Raw genomic sequence first — 19447 nt, 5'->3', positions numbered from 1 at the left:
CCCAGTCTTTAAGATACAGAAGTGAAGTGTTAAAAAATGACACCCTCTCATCTTCCTCCTTATTTGCATACATGGTTAACCAGATGCAAGTGGATACAACTTCAAGACAGCAAAGCTGCAGTTTTACCAGCAGTGACAGCGTGTCTGATATTCTTTACAACGTCTTAGTCATCCAGGAGATGCTCTCTGTGGCAGGAAGCCTTTTTCAATCTGTGAACAAATTTTTTTGATGTGATACAAGTGTGTGAGATGGACTCACAACACTTTACAGAATTAGAGCTGAGCTCAAAATGAGGTCAGAGTTAAAGATGAGCGTGGTCTGAACCACGAGTGCTGAGAAAAGCACACATGAACTGTGAAAGCTAATTCCTGGTTATCTTCTTTGCATATTCATTATAGTTTAAATGTGTGTGTAGGTGCCCGTATGATCTGCTGACTAAACACAGTGTACATAATAACCTTGATAGCATAGAGTAGAGAATAGAGCTCTGCCCGTCTCTTGATATTGACAGAAGAAGCATGACGAGACAGATTCGACTTTTTATTGCAGACAAATTCAACAAATGCACGTTTGCAGATTATCAAGTTACACATGAATATTGAAAATGCAAACTGGTTAATACACACGGCAGCTTCAGAAAAGACATCAGAGGGTTGCTCTGTGTGTGTTACATACTACACATATTACACTTGTGGTTGGCAGAGTTGGTTTATTGTGGTGCTTTTCAGTGTTTCTGCAGCATCTTGCACAACAACAGTTGTTACAACACAATTCATCAGAAACTCTGTTTTCACTTTAAATAAAGATCAAGTTTGAATCAAAACATCAGCAAAATGAACAGCTGTGGTACAAGTGTTACACCTGTTACAAGTGGTAACAGGTGTAACACTGACAATCTGATCATTGCATTTATGGACTGAAAACATTCAATAATGATGTGAGTACTGTCACATCAGCTGTTTGTCTTTAAGAGAGAAAAGTCAGAGGAAAGAATCAAACCCATTTCATTTGACTTCACTCGTCTGTCATTTGTCTTTTAGAAGAGACGAGGAAATGGAAACCAAAAGGTTCTGTACGTTTCTCTTTGGAGGCATTTTTGAAACTGTTTGAAAGAACAAAAGTGTTTAACGAACCCATTTTCAGATCAGTGGAGCCAAGCAGATAAACACTTATGTTCTGTGTCAGAAAAAGTGAAATATCCCCACATTGATCTGACATGTGACACAAAACAGAGAGATTAACACTGTCTGTCAACAGAGGCGACAAAATACTGACACTTTGTCCTTATGAAGAAGTGCAGATACTTGTACTTAATAAGTATTTAAAAATGCTTGATATTTAAAGTACTGTGAAGTACTGATTCAACATCTTTATTTAAGTCAAAGTACTGAGGGCTCTGAAATGTACTCAGTTTCTACCAGATAGTTTTGTTACAAGTTTACAGAACCTGGTGCTACATTAATATAATCATAATATAATATGAGTACATGGGAATACTAACTATTAACTGTTCACTGTCTTTATTATAGACAGTGAACAGCTGGTATTGTATATTTACTTTGAACATGTTAAAATAGTAAAACAACAACAGAAAAAAAAGAGTCAAAGAATACAAAATATAAGGAAAACAAAATAATAATTATAAATAACTTAAATGTTCAAAAAGCAGTAGGAAGAAGCATAATCTTATTTAATCCTGCCCCCTTTTCAATATTTAATAACACACTTTTTCTTCCAGTTTAGGCCCTATCCATCATAAACTCTTCCTTACAATTTGTTACATGTTTGCTTTTATAGAGTAACACATCAAACCATATGCAAATGTACAGCTATATATACTTATATATATATATATATATATATATATATATATATATATTTGTGTTTATATAACAAATATGTTTATATAACAACAGGGGAATGTTGTTGTGATTTGGTGCTATATTACAGCTATATGATGATAATAAAACTGATTTGAATTCAGCAGTTTATTGAAATTGGCCTTCACATTATCTTCTGTTAATAACTGTTGAAGAAGTAATATCTTTATTTTTTTTTCCTTTCTTTGTGGGGGAAGCAGACAAGCCCGATTAAAGGGTCGTCGTGTAAGTCAGCAATAAACCACAACACCAATATGAAGATTTTTCTTTCTACAAACTTTAGATAATCTCTCACATGAATTTTTATTTCAGGGATCCGCGCTGCAGTGATCCCCCCCTCGGTAGAGAAAGCCGACCCGGTGGTCAAGTTACAAAACGTAGTGGATCAAAAATTAAAAGGACTGCCACTTCTGTTTGAGACTCACACCTGCAATAATGCTGAATTATGATTCTAGAGGCTCCTGATAGGTTTCATCACTCTCCGACCTCTTCACATTTGATAAATATCGTCATTAATTCCCTCTTACCTTTGCTGTTTTGTTTCCACCACGATAAACTCACACTTCCTGCACAGCTCTCTCTCAGTGGACTCAGAGAACAGTTTCCCCATCTCCAATCTCTGTTTTCTGCATTATTCGCTTGCTAATTATGTAATATCTTCTTTTTCTGTTTTTCTTTCTTTGTGGGGGAAGCAGACACCAAGCCTGACCAAAAGCACATCGTGGAACTCAGCAATAAACCACAACACTAATATGAAGATTTTTCTTCCAACAAACTTTAGATAATCTCTCACATGAATCTTGTATAGTGATGTGTTCTTAAGTCTCAAGCGAGTAAGCTGAATCTGAACCCTGTCTCCTCTCGTTACAGTGACTCCCGGGACAGTGATTCCTGCCGCGGCTCTATGTATATAGTTTTTTATTTGTTTATATAGTTTTAGTTGTGTTATTTCTGTTTGTAAATAAAGTTTTGTAATCACATTTACCAATGCCTCTGTTTGTATTTGCAATTGAATCCGTTTATCTGGTTTGGCCTTCAGCCATGACATCTCATACAAATAGTTCTCCAGGCTTTTTACTGGACTTGGCTGCTTGTTCACTCATTTCCATTCAGTCCTTGTACCTGACCTTTCTTAAAGTATTTGTGTCATCAAGACACTCACATATGAATAAGATCTTTATCATTCAATCAATAAAAATGCCCCTAACTAAAAGGATGAACTTTGGAACCAACAAGGTGATTTACAAATATGTTTATATAACAACAGGGGACGGTTGTTGTGATTTGGTGCTATATTATAGCTATATGATAATAATAAAACTGATTTGAATTCAGTAGTTTATTGAAATTAGCCTTCACATTATCTTCTGTTAATAACTGTTGAACATGTAATATCTTCTTTTTCTGTTTTTCTTTCTTTGTGGGGGAAGCAGACAAGCCCGACTAAAGGGTCATCGTGGAACTCATAACCACGCAATAAACCACAACACCAATATGAAGATTTTTTCTTGCTACAAACTTTAGAAAACCTCTCACATGAATTCTCATTTCAGGGATCCGCGCTGCAGTGATTTGAAGCTCTTCTATTAAAAATGGATGCTTCACTTAATGATGTGAACAAGTAGAAGTGTCATTCAGTCTGACATAAATGTAGCCTAAAATGCGTTTCTCTCATCATCTGCTCAAACTAACAGATGTAGCTCTGTTCCTTTAGCACTTGATGTTTGTTACATTCTTAATGTTATTTTAAACTTGTTTCCTCACAGGTCGTCTCGACTACGTGGTTGAGCGTCCCGCAGAAGGAGGCCTTCCTGAGGTCATCAGGATCCTGGATGACTCTGATACCCAGCATGTCAGTGAAGGTGAGTATGGTGAGTATATCCTTTTCTCATCCTCCCCCTCTTCTCATGAACCTTCTCCTTCAACCTCAGCTCTCACCCCCTCAGCAAAGAGAAGCAGAGAAGACATCTGCACTGAAGAGGTAAGTGCAAACAGGTGCAAGGTAAGTGATGACACGTTCTGTTGCCCTCCAACATCCTCAGGTTCTTTTGGAGTCAGACGCTTCTGGGAAAGGCCTTTTAACCTTTCACTTGATGACAGCGACTCTGACTAGGTAATGTTTTTAAACTTTAAATGTTTAGGTTGGCCTCTGCGTCTTGCAGTGTTTGTAAGACACTATTTAAATGACTAACATTTTTTCTCAAGCTCTAGCTCACTTCTTCTTCTGTGAATAACGGTTGAAGAAGTTCCTTTTTTTTTCCTTCTTTCTTTGTGGGGGAAGCAGACAAGCCCGGCTAAAGGGTTGTCATGTAAGTCAGCAATAAACCACAACACCAATATGAAGATTTTTCTTTCTACAAACTTTAGATAATCTCTCACATGAATTTTCATTTCAGGGATCCAGGCTGCAGTGATCACACCCATCAGATTCACATTGATGTGATAGTTACATGTTTGCTCACTGGTTTTTCTCATGTCTGCAGATATCACCAGTATCGCAAGGGCTGGGAGAGGCAGCCCGCACCGGGGGAGCGGGATCACCACCAGCTGCGGTGGAGGATCCGGGTATGTGTGGGATGAGGCATGAAGTTATTACACCGTCAGTTTCATTGACCTGGGCAGCAATGTTTGTTGGAAGTACTTATGTTTTTTTTAATGTATTTTTTCAGGAGCAGCTGGCACAGGGAGTAGTGCCAGTAAGTAACTCTCTGTAAGGAACACACACACTTCTTTGTGTGTGCATTATAAATACAATTAAACAGCGTCCGACAGTGCTGCAAACAACGTTGGACTGGTGGGTAATAAGCAAGAGAATAATGCAGAAAACTGATTTTTAGATGGGAAACTCTTCCTCAGAGACAGAGCTCTGCATGAAGTGTGATTTTATCATGGTGGAAGAAAAACAGCCACAGTAAGAGGGAATAAATGACGATGTTTATGTGAAGCGAAATATTGGGGTCTACTTTATATTCCAGCTCTAAAGTCAATGTCGTCTTCACTCATGAAGATTTTTACTGTCCTGGGGACAGGAGAGAGGAGTCTCGTCAGAGGAGCCATAATTTTATAGCTTGCAAAAGTAGAAACAAATAAGTGTTCATTTGAATTCTTGTCTTAGTGAAAATGGTCTCACTTTCTGCCCTTCACTGTTTGTGTCTAAGGCTAAAAAACTACTTTATCTAAATTAAACGTGACTCTAAATATCACATATGTAGTTGTGTGTGTGCGCACACACGTTTTTTTATGTATATAGACTTCTTTTCAATTATTACTCATGATATAACAGTGTGCAGACAGGCCCTGCGAGGACATGAGGAGGAGGCAGTGATAAAAGGTGTGTGAGGCTGCTACAGGCTGTGGATCCCTCACCAGCTGGAATAAAAAGAGCACAGCTAACAATAACACGTGTACCAGTTGTTCCTGTTCTGTGCTTATTCCTTCACCCCGAGTACCAACAGGGCCATAAGGCGTGTCAGCCGCACAGGGCTTCAGATTCCCAGCAGTCAGTGAGGAGATAGGAGGAGGCTACAAAGCTCAGAGTAACTTGGGTTAGAGAACCTGGAGCTGGTGGAGTCATAGCTGCCTTTGTTCAACACCATCTTCTCATCTGGATTGCAGGACATAACAGCATCCACAGGCGAGGTTAATTCTACAGTCATCATTTCCACTGAGTTCAAGAAGAAGTGAAAGTATTCACTGGGGAACCCACTCTGGAAGAGAGAAGTCACAGAACAGAAGAGGGCTTAGAAAGATTGGAAATATACAAGATATTCAATCTCCACTTTAATGGAATCAGTTAAATAGGTAAGCATCAGGTGTTTGGGGTGCTTCACTCATACTTGACTGAATTTGAATTGCTTGGATCATGAAGGTCATAAGTCTGTGACTGGATCAGTGAGTCGCTTTGTCTGTCTGGTTACACCTCCCACAGAGTTCACATCTATCTGCAATACTCTGTCTTTTTATGGTACATGTTGTGTTGCTCGACTTTTTGCACTGAGCTTATTTTTGCTTTTAGACTCCTTAAACTCTCTGTAGCTCCCTGCTACTTTACAGGGTTTTTTTCGAGTGAATATTTTTAGACATGAACATTAGACCTTGATGCAGTCTACCTCTGTGGTTATACGGTGAGCCTTGTTCCCAGCAGACAACAGGTTAACAGAAAATACTGTGAAGTGACTGTTGTTGTTAAATGGTGCTGCATTAATAAAACTGTACTGAACTGAAATCAAATCATTGTATAATAAACTTCCCCATGAACTTCTCCAGCATCTGATTTTAACACTGTGATGAAGCACTCTACTCTTAACCCTGACCCAGCGCTCCAGCCCCTACCGGTCCGTGAGTCACTTGAATTTTACAGTGTTTATTTATCGGACAAAAGAAGTTAAATTAAACAGCTGTCCAGTACCTGTGCAACAGATGGTAGTGATGGTTCAACAGAAACATCCTATACAACAACTGATACAGTTATATACATAAGCAGAACTGGGGATACTCGTCCCTAACTATAACAATATCCATAACATCAACACTCCTCTACACATGGTTGTATTTGAAGCTGCAATGCTTCGCAGCCAGAAGCACACCCCTTGAAGCAGCACAGGTGTGGGCAGCACCTGTGAAATTTAATTTACTTGGAAGAAGTGAGTTATGGGTTGAATTGTCCATCCTTGTTCTATTCTGTGTCACCATCTTTCTAACCATGCTGAACACCCTCTCTGATGATGCCTTGCTGTGTGCCACACACAATAGTGCCTTCATCAAATGCACCAGAGTCTGGAATCTCCCATCTCTCCCTAGCATGGCCCAAACCCTGTCAATCCTTGCTTCCTGAAGAAGATCTTCCCTGCCAAGCACCTGGTACTCCACTAATTCTTCCCTAAGTCTATCCAGGCCCAACCGCAGCTGCAGCAGACTTTTCCCTAGCTCTATGACTGCACATGAAAATGAGCAAATTAAGCACAAGTGAGCTGGAGATATAATTGCTTGCTCTATTATTATACTCTGTAACTTCTGAAGTTGATTATTAAACAACTACCACCATCAATTAAAAAAGGGGATGTACCTGAGTTTGGAGAAAATTGATGCCGTGACGCTGGATCCAACACGGTCAGGCTTTGGAGGATGATGTTGTCGAGGGGGGATGCAGTCATCATCTTTGTGGTCACAGATACAAAGAAGTCTCTCACTGCTTTGTGACACATGATCGGATCAATGATTACAGGCATTGTATGATGGATTATCAGTCAGTTAGCTCTTAGGAGGTAAGCTTATTTGGACAACACAATAATCATAATGCTTACTGGATCATCATTGGGACAGAAGAGTAAAGTTCATCCATGTTGTCCTCCAAGAGGCTTTGTGCAGCTACTGCAAGAAAGAGTTCTTTGCCTGGCAACTGTAGGCTGGCATCCATGAACTTGATGTCCTTCAGTGGGACGTCAGCAATAAGGCTGGCAGTGAGAAATCTTCCCATCAATCTTCTCACCAGGCCGGTCATCTCCCTCCTTGGGTAGCCTATGGACCATCACTCCTTCAGCCTAGAAACACAAGACGGATTATCAGTTTTGAAAAATTATGAGAACAGCTTTATTTATTATCACAATTATTAAAGTTTATCTTTTGCTGGGCTGGCTGAGCTGAAACATAACCTTGAACTCTGCCAGTGGCTTCAGAACCTGGAAGAAGAACTTTGTCTTCTTGCTGGTTAAATGCTCTGCCAGCATCTTCACCTAACCAGGCTTCTCCACATCCTCATACTGGCCTGCAGTGCATCCCACTGGTTGAGCACCCGCTTTATGCAAGTCAGCAAGCTGAGCCACCTGGTTGCACAGTATTGGAGTATCTTCAGAGTCTCTGAGTCAGTGAACTGCACAAACTCTTTGAAGATTTCAGCATGTTTGGCACTAAAGTTGAGAAAGGTCAAATAAAAATACATAAATAAAATAAAATCAGGAAAGAAATTGTTAAGTAATGAAAAGCCAGGAAGCTAAAAATGATATCCAATAACAGTCAAATTGTGGAACAGAGGCTCTCTTTTAACTTATGTTCAAGTGTAACATGTAGCATATCAATATGCTTACCTGATGTCAAAGAGCATAAATGCTGCTGATGTGATCAACAGGCTGGCCTAGAGCCCTAATGCCACATCCTGTGGCCAGCTGGACTTCGTCACCTCCTTCTGAGTTTTCAAAGAGAAAACCCTGGCCAATATCACAAATTCCTTTAAATAAAATAATATTTATTTAGAGAGCAATTTTCACTGACGACAGCCACAAATTACTTTATAAGAGAAGCGTGAATACAAAATACATACTTTATCAGACCAAAGGGTTGGTTTTGGCACAGTTTAACCCTCACGTCATACTTTAAAAAACTTACGTTCGTCACCCTGGGGACCGTTTTCTGCCACGCCCGAAAAATGCTATAAAAAGATTATATATTCATATTTTTTTCCACTTTAAATTAGCCAGTCTTTTAAAACTACTTCTCCCTGAAATATTCATGTAAAGTTTTAATTATATTTCGGGGGTTTTAACCCTTTTAATCGCAGTTTAATTACATGAGCGCACCGTTTTTTTAGCCCCCCAAAACAAAACGAAATATAAAAAAAAAAACAACATTTGAAGTAATATTTGATTGTTATTATAATTAGGCCTTTAGATGTACTAAAGATTGGCACCAACCTTCATTTCGATCGCCTTTTATTTTTTTTGCAGGAGCAGAAAATGGTCTCCAGGCGGCCAATGTTGCTCCTCTAAGCCGAAAGAAGTGTCTTTCCCCGGCATAAGTCGCGACGATCACCGGGGCATGTTGCGTCGGACCCCTTTTTCCAACACACACGTCCGGTACCACGTCACAACAAATACGTCATTTCCTGTTGATTAAAAAAAAATGCACCCTCAAACGGTCCTAGGGGCTGAAAATGGTCCCGCCCGATCAGCGGGCGAAGGCGCTGCTGCACGCCGGAAATGAGGCTTCGTTTCCCGCAGGTCTGTTTAAGCAGCCCGCTGTTTTCCAGCCCGGGGTCAAATGTGGAGCAAGGGCGCCACCCGGTGGACAAATAAAAAAATTACAACTCTAAGGCCACTACTGCAAACGGAAACGGAAGCATTACCGATCACGATCGATTTGACCGTAATTTTTTTGCCGTGAAAAATAGCGTTTATAATGGGTTTCAATGGGGCGCAAAACGGTCCCTAGGGTGTCAAGTGTGAGTATTTTTGCTCCTAAGCCGTGTTAGGCTGATGTAAGAAAATCAGACTGAAATTTTGAATTTTTTACAAAAACGAAACCGGGTGGCAAGTTTGGCTATATTACACCCAACACAGCGGAAATGGCTTTTATACGAATAAAAAAAGTGGCAGAAAAAGAGCCCAGTATGACGTGATTAAACAGTTCATAAAAAGCTCAGGGTTTTAAGTGTTATATGTAACAAATCTCTTCTTTAAAACTCAGTTTATTTGTCATATTTTCTCTCTCAGGTCTGAATGTCCACAGCATGCTGAAACATGAAGCCATCGTCCTCGCTTTGGAAACATTTCTGTAGGATAAGCTGCACTGGCACGATGAGCGTTACACGCCTCTCCACCCGTTGAAACTACCCTACTCTGACTTTCCTTAAACAGTGACCTGTAACATATTAACTGAGTTAAGTGAGTCATTAATAAATAACTCAAATGATAACAAACTGAAAAGTTTTCTTAGTCACTGATGTTTAGAGAGGCCACACTCATTATGGTTCACAGGAGTTCAGGAGTGAGCGATGAAAGTGATGCTACATCAGAGTCTGTCTCTGGACTGGTTGTTTGAGTTCAGCAGGAGGTGGGGAACCCACAGCTACCAGTGGCGCCGCTTGGTTGGTGGGAGGATCATACTTCAGGTTCAGTATTATAGTTACATTCTTCCTGGTCAGTTTTTTAAAGTTCTGGTACAGAAAGAGAACTAAGACAGCCACACCATCACCTGTGGCTGACCACACACCATTAATGATTTGACTTCTCAGTGTTGACAAAATATTTCCGGTGGCAACATAACTAGAAGCCAAAAGTTCACTTTTGAAAATTCAAGACTAAAGTTCCACATTATGAAAAGTTACTCCAAAAAGTCTACAAAGGTTTTCTTTTTGTCTACCAAAGTACATTTTTGTAACTTCATGTGTCGAAATAGCAAATAAAGAGATTAAGGAAAGATTTACAGTCAGAATTACCAGAGTTAGCAGAGCTACCGTAGTTCAGCTTATGGACTTTAATAAGGACAGATAAGAATGGTGAGAGTTTACATGCTGTAACTTTAATGATGCTTGAAAATAATCCAGGAACTGCACTGAGCCTGTCCAGTCAGCACAGTCTGTGTAATATGTGAATAATAATACATTTGACTTCTCCTCCCTTTTCCAATTAAAAGTTGCCAGTAGGGTTGTTGGACTTTGGGACCATGGAGCTGTGGTTTAAAAAATTCGTACACAGTGTAATTACTGTATTTGGACAAAATAACCATTAACTGTAGTTTAAAAGTAGGTTCACGTCAGGGCCAGTGGGGTTAGGAGTAAATTGGATTTAGTCACTGTCTGTGGCAAATAAATTCAATTTACCACCAGAAAAAGCCACAAATGGCAGTAATACTTTTTAAAACGCCTAATGACCAAAATCAGGTAACTTAGGTGCACCTGCTTAACTGCTCATTAACACGTTAAGTGGGTCACTTGCCTGCGTGCAAGAAAGCAACAAGTTTTAATGGTGACCATCAGGAAAACCAACACACCCACACTTAAAATAGGGTACACAGATTTATTTTTCCTCCAAGGCAGCAGCAGCAGACTAGCAGCAGAAGACAGTTCTGTCCTGCAATCCAAGGCCATGGTCAAAATTACTGGTCTCGTCAGCCTTGTGTTGTTAGGGAGTGGGTTTCTACACCAGATCCTACAACTAAAACCTCTGCCCCTCTTAGTCTTGGGCAATCGTGGTTCAAGAGTTGGCAGTTTGTCTTGTAATTGGAAAGTTGCCGGTTCGAGCCCCGGCTCGGCCGTTGTGTCCTTGGGCAAGACACTTCACCCGCTGCCTACTGGTGGTCGTCAGAGGGCCCGGTGGCGCCAGTGTCCGGCAGCCTCGCCTCTGTCAGTGCGCCCCAGGATGGCTACGATGTAGCTTGGCATCACCAGTGTGTGAATGGGTGGATGACTGAATGTGTAAAACACTTTGGGGTCCTTAGGGACTAGTAAAGCGCTATACAAATACAGGCCATTTACCATTTTTTGTACAATTTCCTCTCATTGGTTACCTCCTCCTCCTTTTCTGTGTTTTGCCAGTTGTCAAACAACGATGTGGTCCATTACCGCCACCAACTGGCTCGGAGTGTGAACCAGAATTCACTCATACCAAAGAATCAAAAAAATAAAAGTACTATTGCAGTACTCCATAATAGCAACGACTGACCTGAGGCTGTTGCTGTATCTCTAGATTATCCACCACTAACTAAAAGTTTCCGTTGCATACACATTCATGTAGACACACAAGGGGCTGACAAAAATCATCTAATGCGTCTCTTCATGGGGGGATATGTGGAAGAGAAAATAACTGACAACTGCACAACACTGTTTCAGCAAAACATGACTTTATTTGATTCCGTTTCACTTCTGACTCTGACTTGGATGTGGACGCCCTCAGAGAATGAAGGCGGCGCCTCATGGCGATCTGTTCCTGGCGCTTCTCCTTGGCCTCCTGTCTACAAGAACAAATGCGTGTCAGTCAAACAGCTCCCACATGTCCAACTTTGTCTCCTTAACATTTCACCATCAGGTGCTCCTTGAAGGTTTTCAACCCATAATCGGCCGAATGCCATTACAGCTATATCATGCAAGGCAACTCAGAACTACACTGCTGAAAAACACAGTCCGGTACTTTAAATTTCAAGTGACTCACGATTAAATCACAACTTAAAAGTATATTTAAGGTCAGGAAATTAATTACAATATGTTGTTAGACACAATGCACTTGATGTAATACAGCCGCTCCAACACTCGTGGAAATATCACACCTGCCAGAAATGTATTTGTCACATTATCTTCATTGATCTGAACCACTAGAAATAAATGTAGTGTTCAGCTACACGACAAAAGCAGACTAGTGTGATCTTTGATTCTCAGCAGCTGGTTAAGAATAAAGGCCTAGATTAACACATACCTTCATCCTCTTGGCCAGCAGCTTGGTGTACTCCGAGGCCTCCTCCTTGATCTTCTGGGTGCACTGTCTCTTGAGAGCCATGCGGCGGCGCTTGCGCTGCAGCGCATGAGGAGTCACCAGTCTCTGGATGTTGGCAGCCTTAGTTCTGGGCTTCTCACCTACCAAAGCGAGAGGATTGAAAGAGTCAATACTGACACAGTTCAAGGTCAAGTGCGGTAATGAGGAAGAAGCTTAATGTTCTCACTTTCTGTACACACAACTCGTGCTGTACTACCTCAAAGGAAGCACATTGCTTACTTTCCAATTCTACAAAAACAGTAACTTTGATCTCTCTGCAGTTGGATCATCATAACTTTTTCAACAGCACAATGACCCCAAACACATCTATGTGTGGCCAAGGAAAGTGATGGTGTGCTGCGTCAGATGGCCTGGCCTCTACAGTCACCTGACCTAAACCCAATCCAGACGATTTTGGAAGAAATGGACGCAGAGTGAAGGCAAAAGGGCCAACAAGTGCTCAGCGTCTCTGCGAACTCCTTCAAGACTGTTGGAAAACCATTTCAGGTGACGACCTCATGAAGCTCATTGAGAGAACGCCAAGAGTGTGCAAAGCAGTGATCAAAGCAAAGGGTGGCTATTTTGAAGACTATACAATAAACATTATTTGAGTTATTTCACACTTTCTTTGTTTACTACATAATACTATATGTGTTCATTCAAAGTTTTGATTCTTTCAGATACAATCTACAATGTAAATCGTCATGAAGAAGAAAACCATTAAATTAGAAGGCGAGTCCAAACACACTCACTCTCTGATATATAAGATATAAGAACACACACACACACACACACACACACACACACACACTATGACTATTAGGAAATATTCTTTGGTACTGACACAAGATGAAATATGAGAGAAATATGTAAGATGTACAGGATCACCTGACAAAGCTGTTCTGCACAGTCCTGCAGCAGATTCTCTCTGGACCTGCTGCCTTCTTTTCCTTCGTCCTTCTGGGCTGTCGATGTGGGGTTGGGCTGGGCCGGTGCGAGGGATCCCCCCCCCCCCCCCCCAGGTGGGATAGTGGGGGTGGTTGGGGGCAGAAATGAAAATCCATGTGAGAGATTATCTAAAGTTTGTTTGGACTGGGGTGGGGTGAGGGATGGGGCTAGCTCTGTGCTTGCCCCCCGGGGGACAAGAGACAGTACAACTGATCAGTTGAGAAGTCAGTTTACCTGATCAGTTGTGCTGTGGGTTGGGGCTGGGCGGGGGTGAGGGATGGGGTTTACTTTGTTGTGTTGCCCCCTGAGGAGGGGGGGATTGCTTACAGGCACAATGCCCTGCGTTAGCTGCTCCTGAAAAAAATACATTAAAAGAAAAAACAAAACAAAAACATAAGTACTTCCAACAAACATTGCTGCCCAGGGTAATGAAACTGACGGTGTAATAACTTCATACCTCATCCCACACATATCCAGATCTTCCACCGCAATGGGCGCCGGTCCACCGCCAACTAAAAAACTATATACACAACTATAAAAAACTATATACAGATGTGGTGTGGGGGAAAAGGGGAGTCAGGCCGGGGAAGCAGGTTTCTGAGTCACTCAGTGTAACGAGAGGAGACAGGGTTCAGATTCAGCTTACTCGCTTGAGATTTGAGAATACATCACTGTAGAAAATTCATGTGAGAGATTATCTAGAGTTTGTAGCAAGAAAAATCTTCATATTGGTGTTGTGGTTTATCCACGATGTGCTTTTGGTCAGGCTTGGCGTCTGCTTCCCCCACAAAGAAAGAAAAACAGAAAAAGAAGATATTACATCTTCAACAGTTATTAACAGAAGAAAATGTGAAGGCTAATTTCAATAAACTACTGAATTCAAATCAGTTTTATTATTATCATATATCTATAATATAGCACCAAATCACAACAACAAAACCAGTTAAACCAAATCCAGTTAATCTAGAACACTGGCAGCCTCGCCTCTGTCAGTGCAGCTACAATGTGACGTGCCATCACCAGTGTGTGAATGGGTGGATGACTGAATGTAGTGTAAACAATGGCGTGTCCAGCGGGGTGGCCTGGGGGGGCACAGGCCACCCCCCCAACCAGACTGGCCACCCCAGGTGCCACCCCAAAGGCAAAACAATAAAATTCAATCAAATATCAAATGTCCGATTATGTTTTCACGGTGACGCTCAGATATCCGAGTGTAAGTGAATGCAGCATCGGCTTCTGCTCTATGTGCATCAGGTTAGCAAAGGTAGGAGAGCCAAGCACGAAAGACGTCACTGCAGGAAACAATTCTTCGGTGAAAGAAAATGAGGACAGAATAAATGTCCCGGTAAGTAATATTAAGTTTGAGTTTAGTAAACTTCGGTGAAATTAGAATCCCAAGGAAAAAATAACACTTAAAGAATTATTGCAGCTGTGGAATATTTCAGACAGTATGCTACTGAGGGCAGCTAACATAAGAGTTATGAGTTATAAGATATAATCTAAGTCGTAACATTGCTGTATGGAGCTGCAGATTTGGTTGCAGGTTAACATAGCTGGACTGGCCATCGGGCATACCGGGCATATCCCCAGTGACTTATTTTTTATTTTTTTTGTAACGGCATGAACAATGAGAGGTGGTGGATTGGCCAGATGCAGGTCGATGTGTAGAAATAACTCCGTTGTTTGGTGGTGGCTATGGCGGGGCTTCCACAGAGGCCAGCAGGTGGATGAGGGAAGGGGAGGCAGGAGGAGAGACCCGAGGCAGCCACCAGTCCGAGTGTCAGGTGAACTGAACTTCAGGTAAGAAGTTATGAGCTGCAGTCTATCTGGGTCAGATATAAACTAAGTTTAGGTGGAGTTTATTTTCATGTTGCTGACTTTTTACTGTCAGTTGCAATAACTCATACTGCGTTTTAGCCAGCTTGATGGAGTTTTTATACAGCTGGGTGGGTGCTATGATGTTACTGATAGTGAACTTTATTTTATTCATAAGGTTAGTTAGTAGAGTTGCCAACGGCTCCTTAAAAAATGGAATGGTCCCTCATTCAGAGAAAATATTACACGTTTGGTATTGAGCTGAGAAGAGACGCAGTTTGTCCTGGACTTTAGCTAGAATGGAAAAAGACACAAAGCTGGAGTTATTCTGTCGTTACGCTGCACAGCTGCCTCTTCTTCTCTCATTCTCTCCCCTCCCTCTCCTGTTGCTACTTTAATCATGAAACTGATCAATGATCAGCTGATCGGCTTTTCTCTCTTGTTTGTTTATCGCCCACTTTGCGCCAGAAAGAGGAAACCAGCGGATGTTGCGCTAAACAACAGCAGCACGTTTAAGCTTGATCAGCTGTTGTTAGAATGTATTTAATATTACTTTCTAGTATCAGCTGATGTTTGCTGGAGCCACAGCTGTAAAGCTGCTGGTCATGATATCGGTTTGGATATGTGGTGAGAGGTAAACATGAAGATGAAACCAGGAGATGTCCTTACTGAATCATCAGAGCTGAACAGGTGATGGAGAAACAGGTGACATGAATGAGTAGAAGGGAAGTTATGAACTGTTTCTGAGAGACAAATAACACCAGGATCCTTTTTTATGTAGCAGACAGCTGGTAACTGTGCAGGGGCGGGTCTAGCAAAGTTTTGCCAGGGGGCCAGGCAGGGCATTAACAGGGAGAGGGGGGCACAAAGAAATACTTTTCTTTCTTATTCTCATTTAAAAAACCTAGCTTTTATTAAATAATTATCTAAATCTTACAACCAAAGTTTTTATCTGACGTAAAATGTATAGAAATCATACATATACCAACAAGACTGTACATCACTGTCACAACAGCGTTTGTTTTCAGTCAAAGTCTTTATGGCTTTACTACCTGGTGGGTCGGTCTGTAGTGAAAATGCCCAATTTTTTTGTCCCAGTCCAGCCCTGCAGGTTATACTGGCAGTGTCACCATGCCAGCTGACTGTATTTCATCATCAGCCAGTGTTGTTCTTTATCAATATTACCAAAGTTTACCATAAGGCAGCATAGAAAGTATTTACTTGCTTTCAGGTTTTATTCAAATGTTAGTCTTTTCATTTGTTTCCCCACTTTTTTCCTGTTTCAAAATCAAACACCAGTTTGTGAGAAGATTATCTTCTTTTTTTAACAGGCAGATAAAGTTTTGCATTGGCATTGGCTAATTTGTCAATTGTTTGTTACAAATGTTCGTATTTTAATATTCAAAAATGTTTTTGCCCAAAACATATGTGCACTATATGTCAGTAAAAATACTATGCAAATATTGCTGTCCTTGAATGCTGAGTAAACACTGACAAAGCACTGATTGTATCTCTTGTACTTTATCAACGCAGTATCTAAAAACTTTGCACCGGAGTGGTAAAATCTCATTCTATTAAGAGTTAAAAGTGCATTTGGTTATTAGGTTTATAGGATTATTGAATTATGGTTAAGGGTTGGTAGAATTTTTTTTTTTTTAAACATTATCTGCCAATTAAATCTGCCACCCTTCTCCAAATCTGTGCCCCTACCTGGCCCCCCCAACAAAAATTTTCTAGACACGCCACTGTGTGGCTCACCTATCAGACGACTGGACCATCTCACTATCTGATTTAAAGAGTTTTTCTCTGTGACAGAGGTCTGAGCAAACCATGCCACCAAACAAAAGGATAAAACAGACTCAATAAAAGAACGATAAAACAAAGTTAAAATTTTTTGGTCAATGTGGAAATGAACAAGTTTCCTAAGGCAATAAAGGTGCTGGTGACCCTTTTTACAAACTGATTTGCAATTTTGATCAAAGTTCAGTTTTTCATTTATTATGGTCCCAAGATATTTATATGATTGCACTTGCTCTATTTTCTGACCTTTAATTAAAGTGACTCCGTGCCCATTTTGTTGTTTCCTAAAATATTTTAGATATGTTCAGCTGGAGATAAGATAAATAGTTATTTATTCATTCATTTTAAAGGAAAAACGTTTGTATGAGTGGATTATGACAATAAATAACTAATAGCATCACCTGGCAAACAATCTAATCTCACTGCTGAGAAATCTCTGCCATGTATTTGTCTCTGTTTTAGGGAAATCCAAAATAATAATCATGAATATCATCAGGCTGACTCTGGTGGTCCTGATCCTGATTCCTCTGCTTGTCTTGAGTCTGTTGACGAGGTAAAACAATACAAACACTTTACCCCTCTTTTATTTTCCCATTAGACCCTTAGCTTGAAAGTTGAAAGTTCATAACATTTATACTAAAGTTGTTTTTTTTTTTTTATTATATCCAGGAGGAAGAAGCGCATCATCTTAAAAACTGAACCAAATGAACCTGTAGAGATGACTGAGGTTTGTTTATTTGCATTATTGGAGTTGGCGCAAATGCCACTCAGCAAATGACTTATTATGAAATACATGCACATGTTTTATGAGTGAAGCTGTTTCAGTCTGAGCATTTAATCTCTCTTCATTAGGTATACTCTCATCCTGACTGAATCCCGATGAATCGTCAAAGGCTCTGACTGCAGCACAGACAGATGACAAGGAGGAGCAGGAACAGCTGGTGTCAAGTCCAGTCAGGTTACAGCAGGTGTTCAGTTCAAGTGTCACAAACAGCCCTTTTGTGTGTTAGACCATTAAAACTAAAATGTTTGCTTAATAAAACAAAGACTGCCACAATTTAAAATGTCTTCTTCTTCATGTATGAAACCTGCGCTGAGCAGCCTGTGGTGTTTTTCCACAGTCAGCCAATCTAATGTCATTACAAAGAAATCTGAGCTTATACTCTAAATAAATATAAAAAAAAAAAAAAAAAAATACAGAGACAGTACTGGGAGTTCTTTTTCTGTGCTTTGCTCCATAATCAAAATGATCAACAATTTCTATTAATTTACAGAAATGTTTGTGCCCACTATGAAAGACACCGAGATGCTTTTGTTTAATGGTATCATTTATACAAAAAAATAATGTCAATCTTCTGTTATTCATTTCAGCAGTTCATCCTTTAATGCTTTCTGTCTCTTACTTCGGTGCAGTGTGGCAGACAGTGGGTAGAGTGAGCGATATGTTTGACACAGCTGAGACTGTCAGGGCTCTGTGTGCGGGCAGGCAGAGAGGAGGATCCAAATGCAGGACTCGGAAAACGGAATGCAACTCAAAAACCTCAGCTTTATTGCTGGCCAGAAAACAAAACATGAAGTGAGGACTGAACACCGAAACCAAAAACACACAGGCATAATCTGAGGGTACGACGCAACACTGGGCATGGGAAAACACAGGGCTTAAACTGAAACACAAAGTACCAGAGAAACAAAGAATAATCCATGATGCAAAAGTGAACCAAAACATAATAAACTCAAAATACTGGGTCCAACGGACCCAGAACCGTGACAGTACCCCCCCTCAAAGGGCTGGCTCCCGACAGCCCCAAACAAAAAAAGCACAAAGCACCAGGCCAGGGCGGGTGGAGGGGGTCCAGGACGGAGGGACAGAGACCAAACAAAAAACAAGGAGCTCTAGAGTCCACGACAAGTTCAGGGGGCCGACCGTGCACACGGCAACGGCGGCGACGGGCGAACAGTTCCGGAGGCCGACCACTTGGAAGGCAGTGGCGGCCACTGAGCAGGTCCGGAGGGCAGCCGCGATGCCAGCAGCGGCGACAAACCTTTTCCGGAGGCCGTCCCCGAAGGCCATGAGGCCACCTTATAGGCCTGGAAAATGGCCGGCAGAGGCTAGGCGGAACAGGTCGAGCTGGCTCTGACGGCGGTGTGGCAACCGCAGGACCAGGCGAGGCTGAAGACGCGGAGGCCGGACCAGGCGAGGCTGAAGACGCGGAGGCCGGACCAGGCGTGGATGACGGCAGCGGGACGGCTGCGGAACCTGACGGCAGCGGGACGGCTGCGGAACCTGACGGCAGCGGGACGGCTGCGGAACCTGACGGCAGCGACGCTGCAGGCGGTGATGCAAATGGTGATGATGTGAATGCTGTAGGCGGTGGCGTGAATGCTGCAGGCGGTGATGTGGATGCAGGCAACGGTGTAGGAGTCACAGGGGATGATTCAGCAGATGGTAGCTGAACAAACTTCCCCGGACCGCCAGCAGATGTGAGGATATGCTGGCTGGGTCCTCCAGGACCCTCAGCTAACGAGGCGTGGTGCTGGGTGGGCTCCTCGGGCCCCCCAGCAGACGTGGCTTGAGGCTGGACGGGTTCTCTCGGGCCCTCCAGCAGACGTGGCTTGAGGCTGGACGGGTTCTCTCGGGCCCTCCAGCAGACGTGGCTTGAGGCCGGACGGGTTCTCCCGAACCCCCAGCAGACGAAACCTGAGGCCGGACGGGTTCTCCCGAACCCCCAGCAGACGAAACCTGAGGCCGGACGGGTTCTCCCGAA

At 41.9% G+C, this 19447-nt stretch overlaps 1 protein-coding gene and 3 long non-coding RNA genes across 6 annotated transcripts; 2 read left to right on the top strand and 2 right to left on the bottom strand.

Annotated features, from left to right (window-relative positions):
* Nucleotides 1-1906: 1906 nt before the first annotated feature.
* Nucleotides 1907-8822, bottom strand: LOC147327185 (uncharacterized). The gene is made up of 6 exons (XM_086294818.1): nt 8568-8822; nt 7965-8104; nt 7533-7787; nt 7185-7421; nt 6947-7072; nt 1907-5588 (listed from the first exon to the last, which is right to left on the bottom strand). Exons 4-6 carry the CDS (start codon nt 7379-7381, stop codon nt 5552-5554), a joined length of 360 nt encoding a protein of 119 aa, XP_086150944.1. The 5' UTR covers nt 7382-7421; nt 7533-7787; nt 7965-8104; nt 8568-8822; the 3' UTR covers nt 1907-5551.
* On the top strand, nt 8756-12896 carry LOC147327184 (uncharacterized). 2 transcript variants are annotated; one of them, XR_015129829.1, is made up of 5 exons: nt 8756-8873; nt 9366-9536; nt 9630-9763; nt 12084-12626; nt 12800-12896. It is a non-coding gene; the product is annotated as an uncharacterized LOC147327184 (long non-coding RNA). The 2 variants fall into 2 exon arrangements; XR_015129828.1 differs by having other exon boundaries at nt 9366-9763.
* Nucleotides 11492-13225, bottom strand: LOC147327183 (uncharacterized). The gene is made up of 3 exons (XR_015129830.1): nt 13008-13225; nt 12063-12220; nt 11492-11604 (listed from the first exon to the last, which is right to left on the bottom strand). It is a non-coding gene; the product is annotated as an uncharacterized LOC147327183 (long non-coding RNA).
* Nucleotides 13226-14250: 1025 nt separating this feature from the next.
* Nucleotides 14251-17834, top strand: LOC147327182 (uncharacterized). Of its 2 annotated transcripts, XR_015129827.1 has the most exons (4): nt 14251-14867; nt 17145-17235; nt 17352-17409; nt 17535-17834. It is a non-coding gene; the product is annotated as an uncharacterized LOC147327182 (long non-coding RNA). The 2 variants fall into 2 exon arrangements; XR_015129826.1 differs by lacking the exon at nt 14251-14867 and having other exon boundaries at nt 15733-17235.
* Nucleotides 17835-19447: the final 1613 nt, after the last annotated feature.

The sequence above is a fragment of the Aulonocara sp. 'chitande type north' Nkhata Bay genome, linkage group LG6 (genome assembly GCF_057382095.1).
Source record: "Aulonocara sp. 'chitande type north' Nkhata Bay isolate Kocher_YH1m ecotype deep benthic linkage group LG6, A_spYH_male_GT1.1, whole genome shotgun sequence".
In the NCBI taxonomy this organism is placed as follows: Eukaryota; Metazoa; Chordata; class Actinopteri; order Cichliformes; family Cichlidae; genus Aulonocara; species Aulonocara sp. 'chitande type north' Nkhata Bay.
This window is presented reverse-complemented; position numbering and strand designations above follow the sequence as displayed.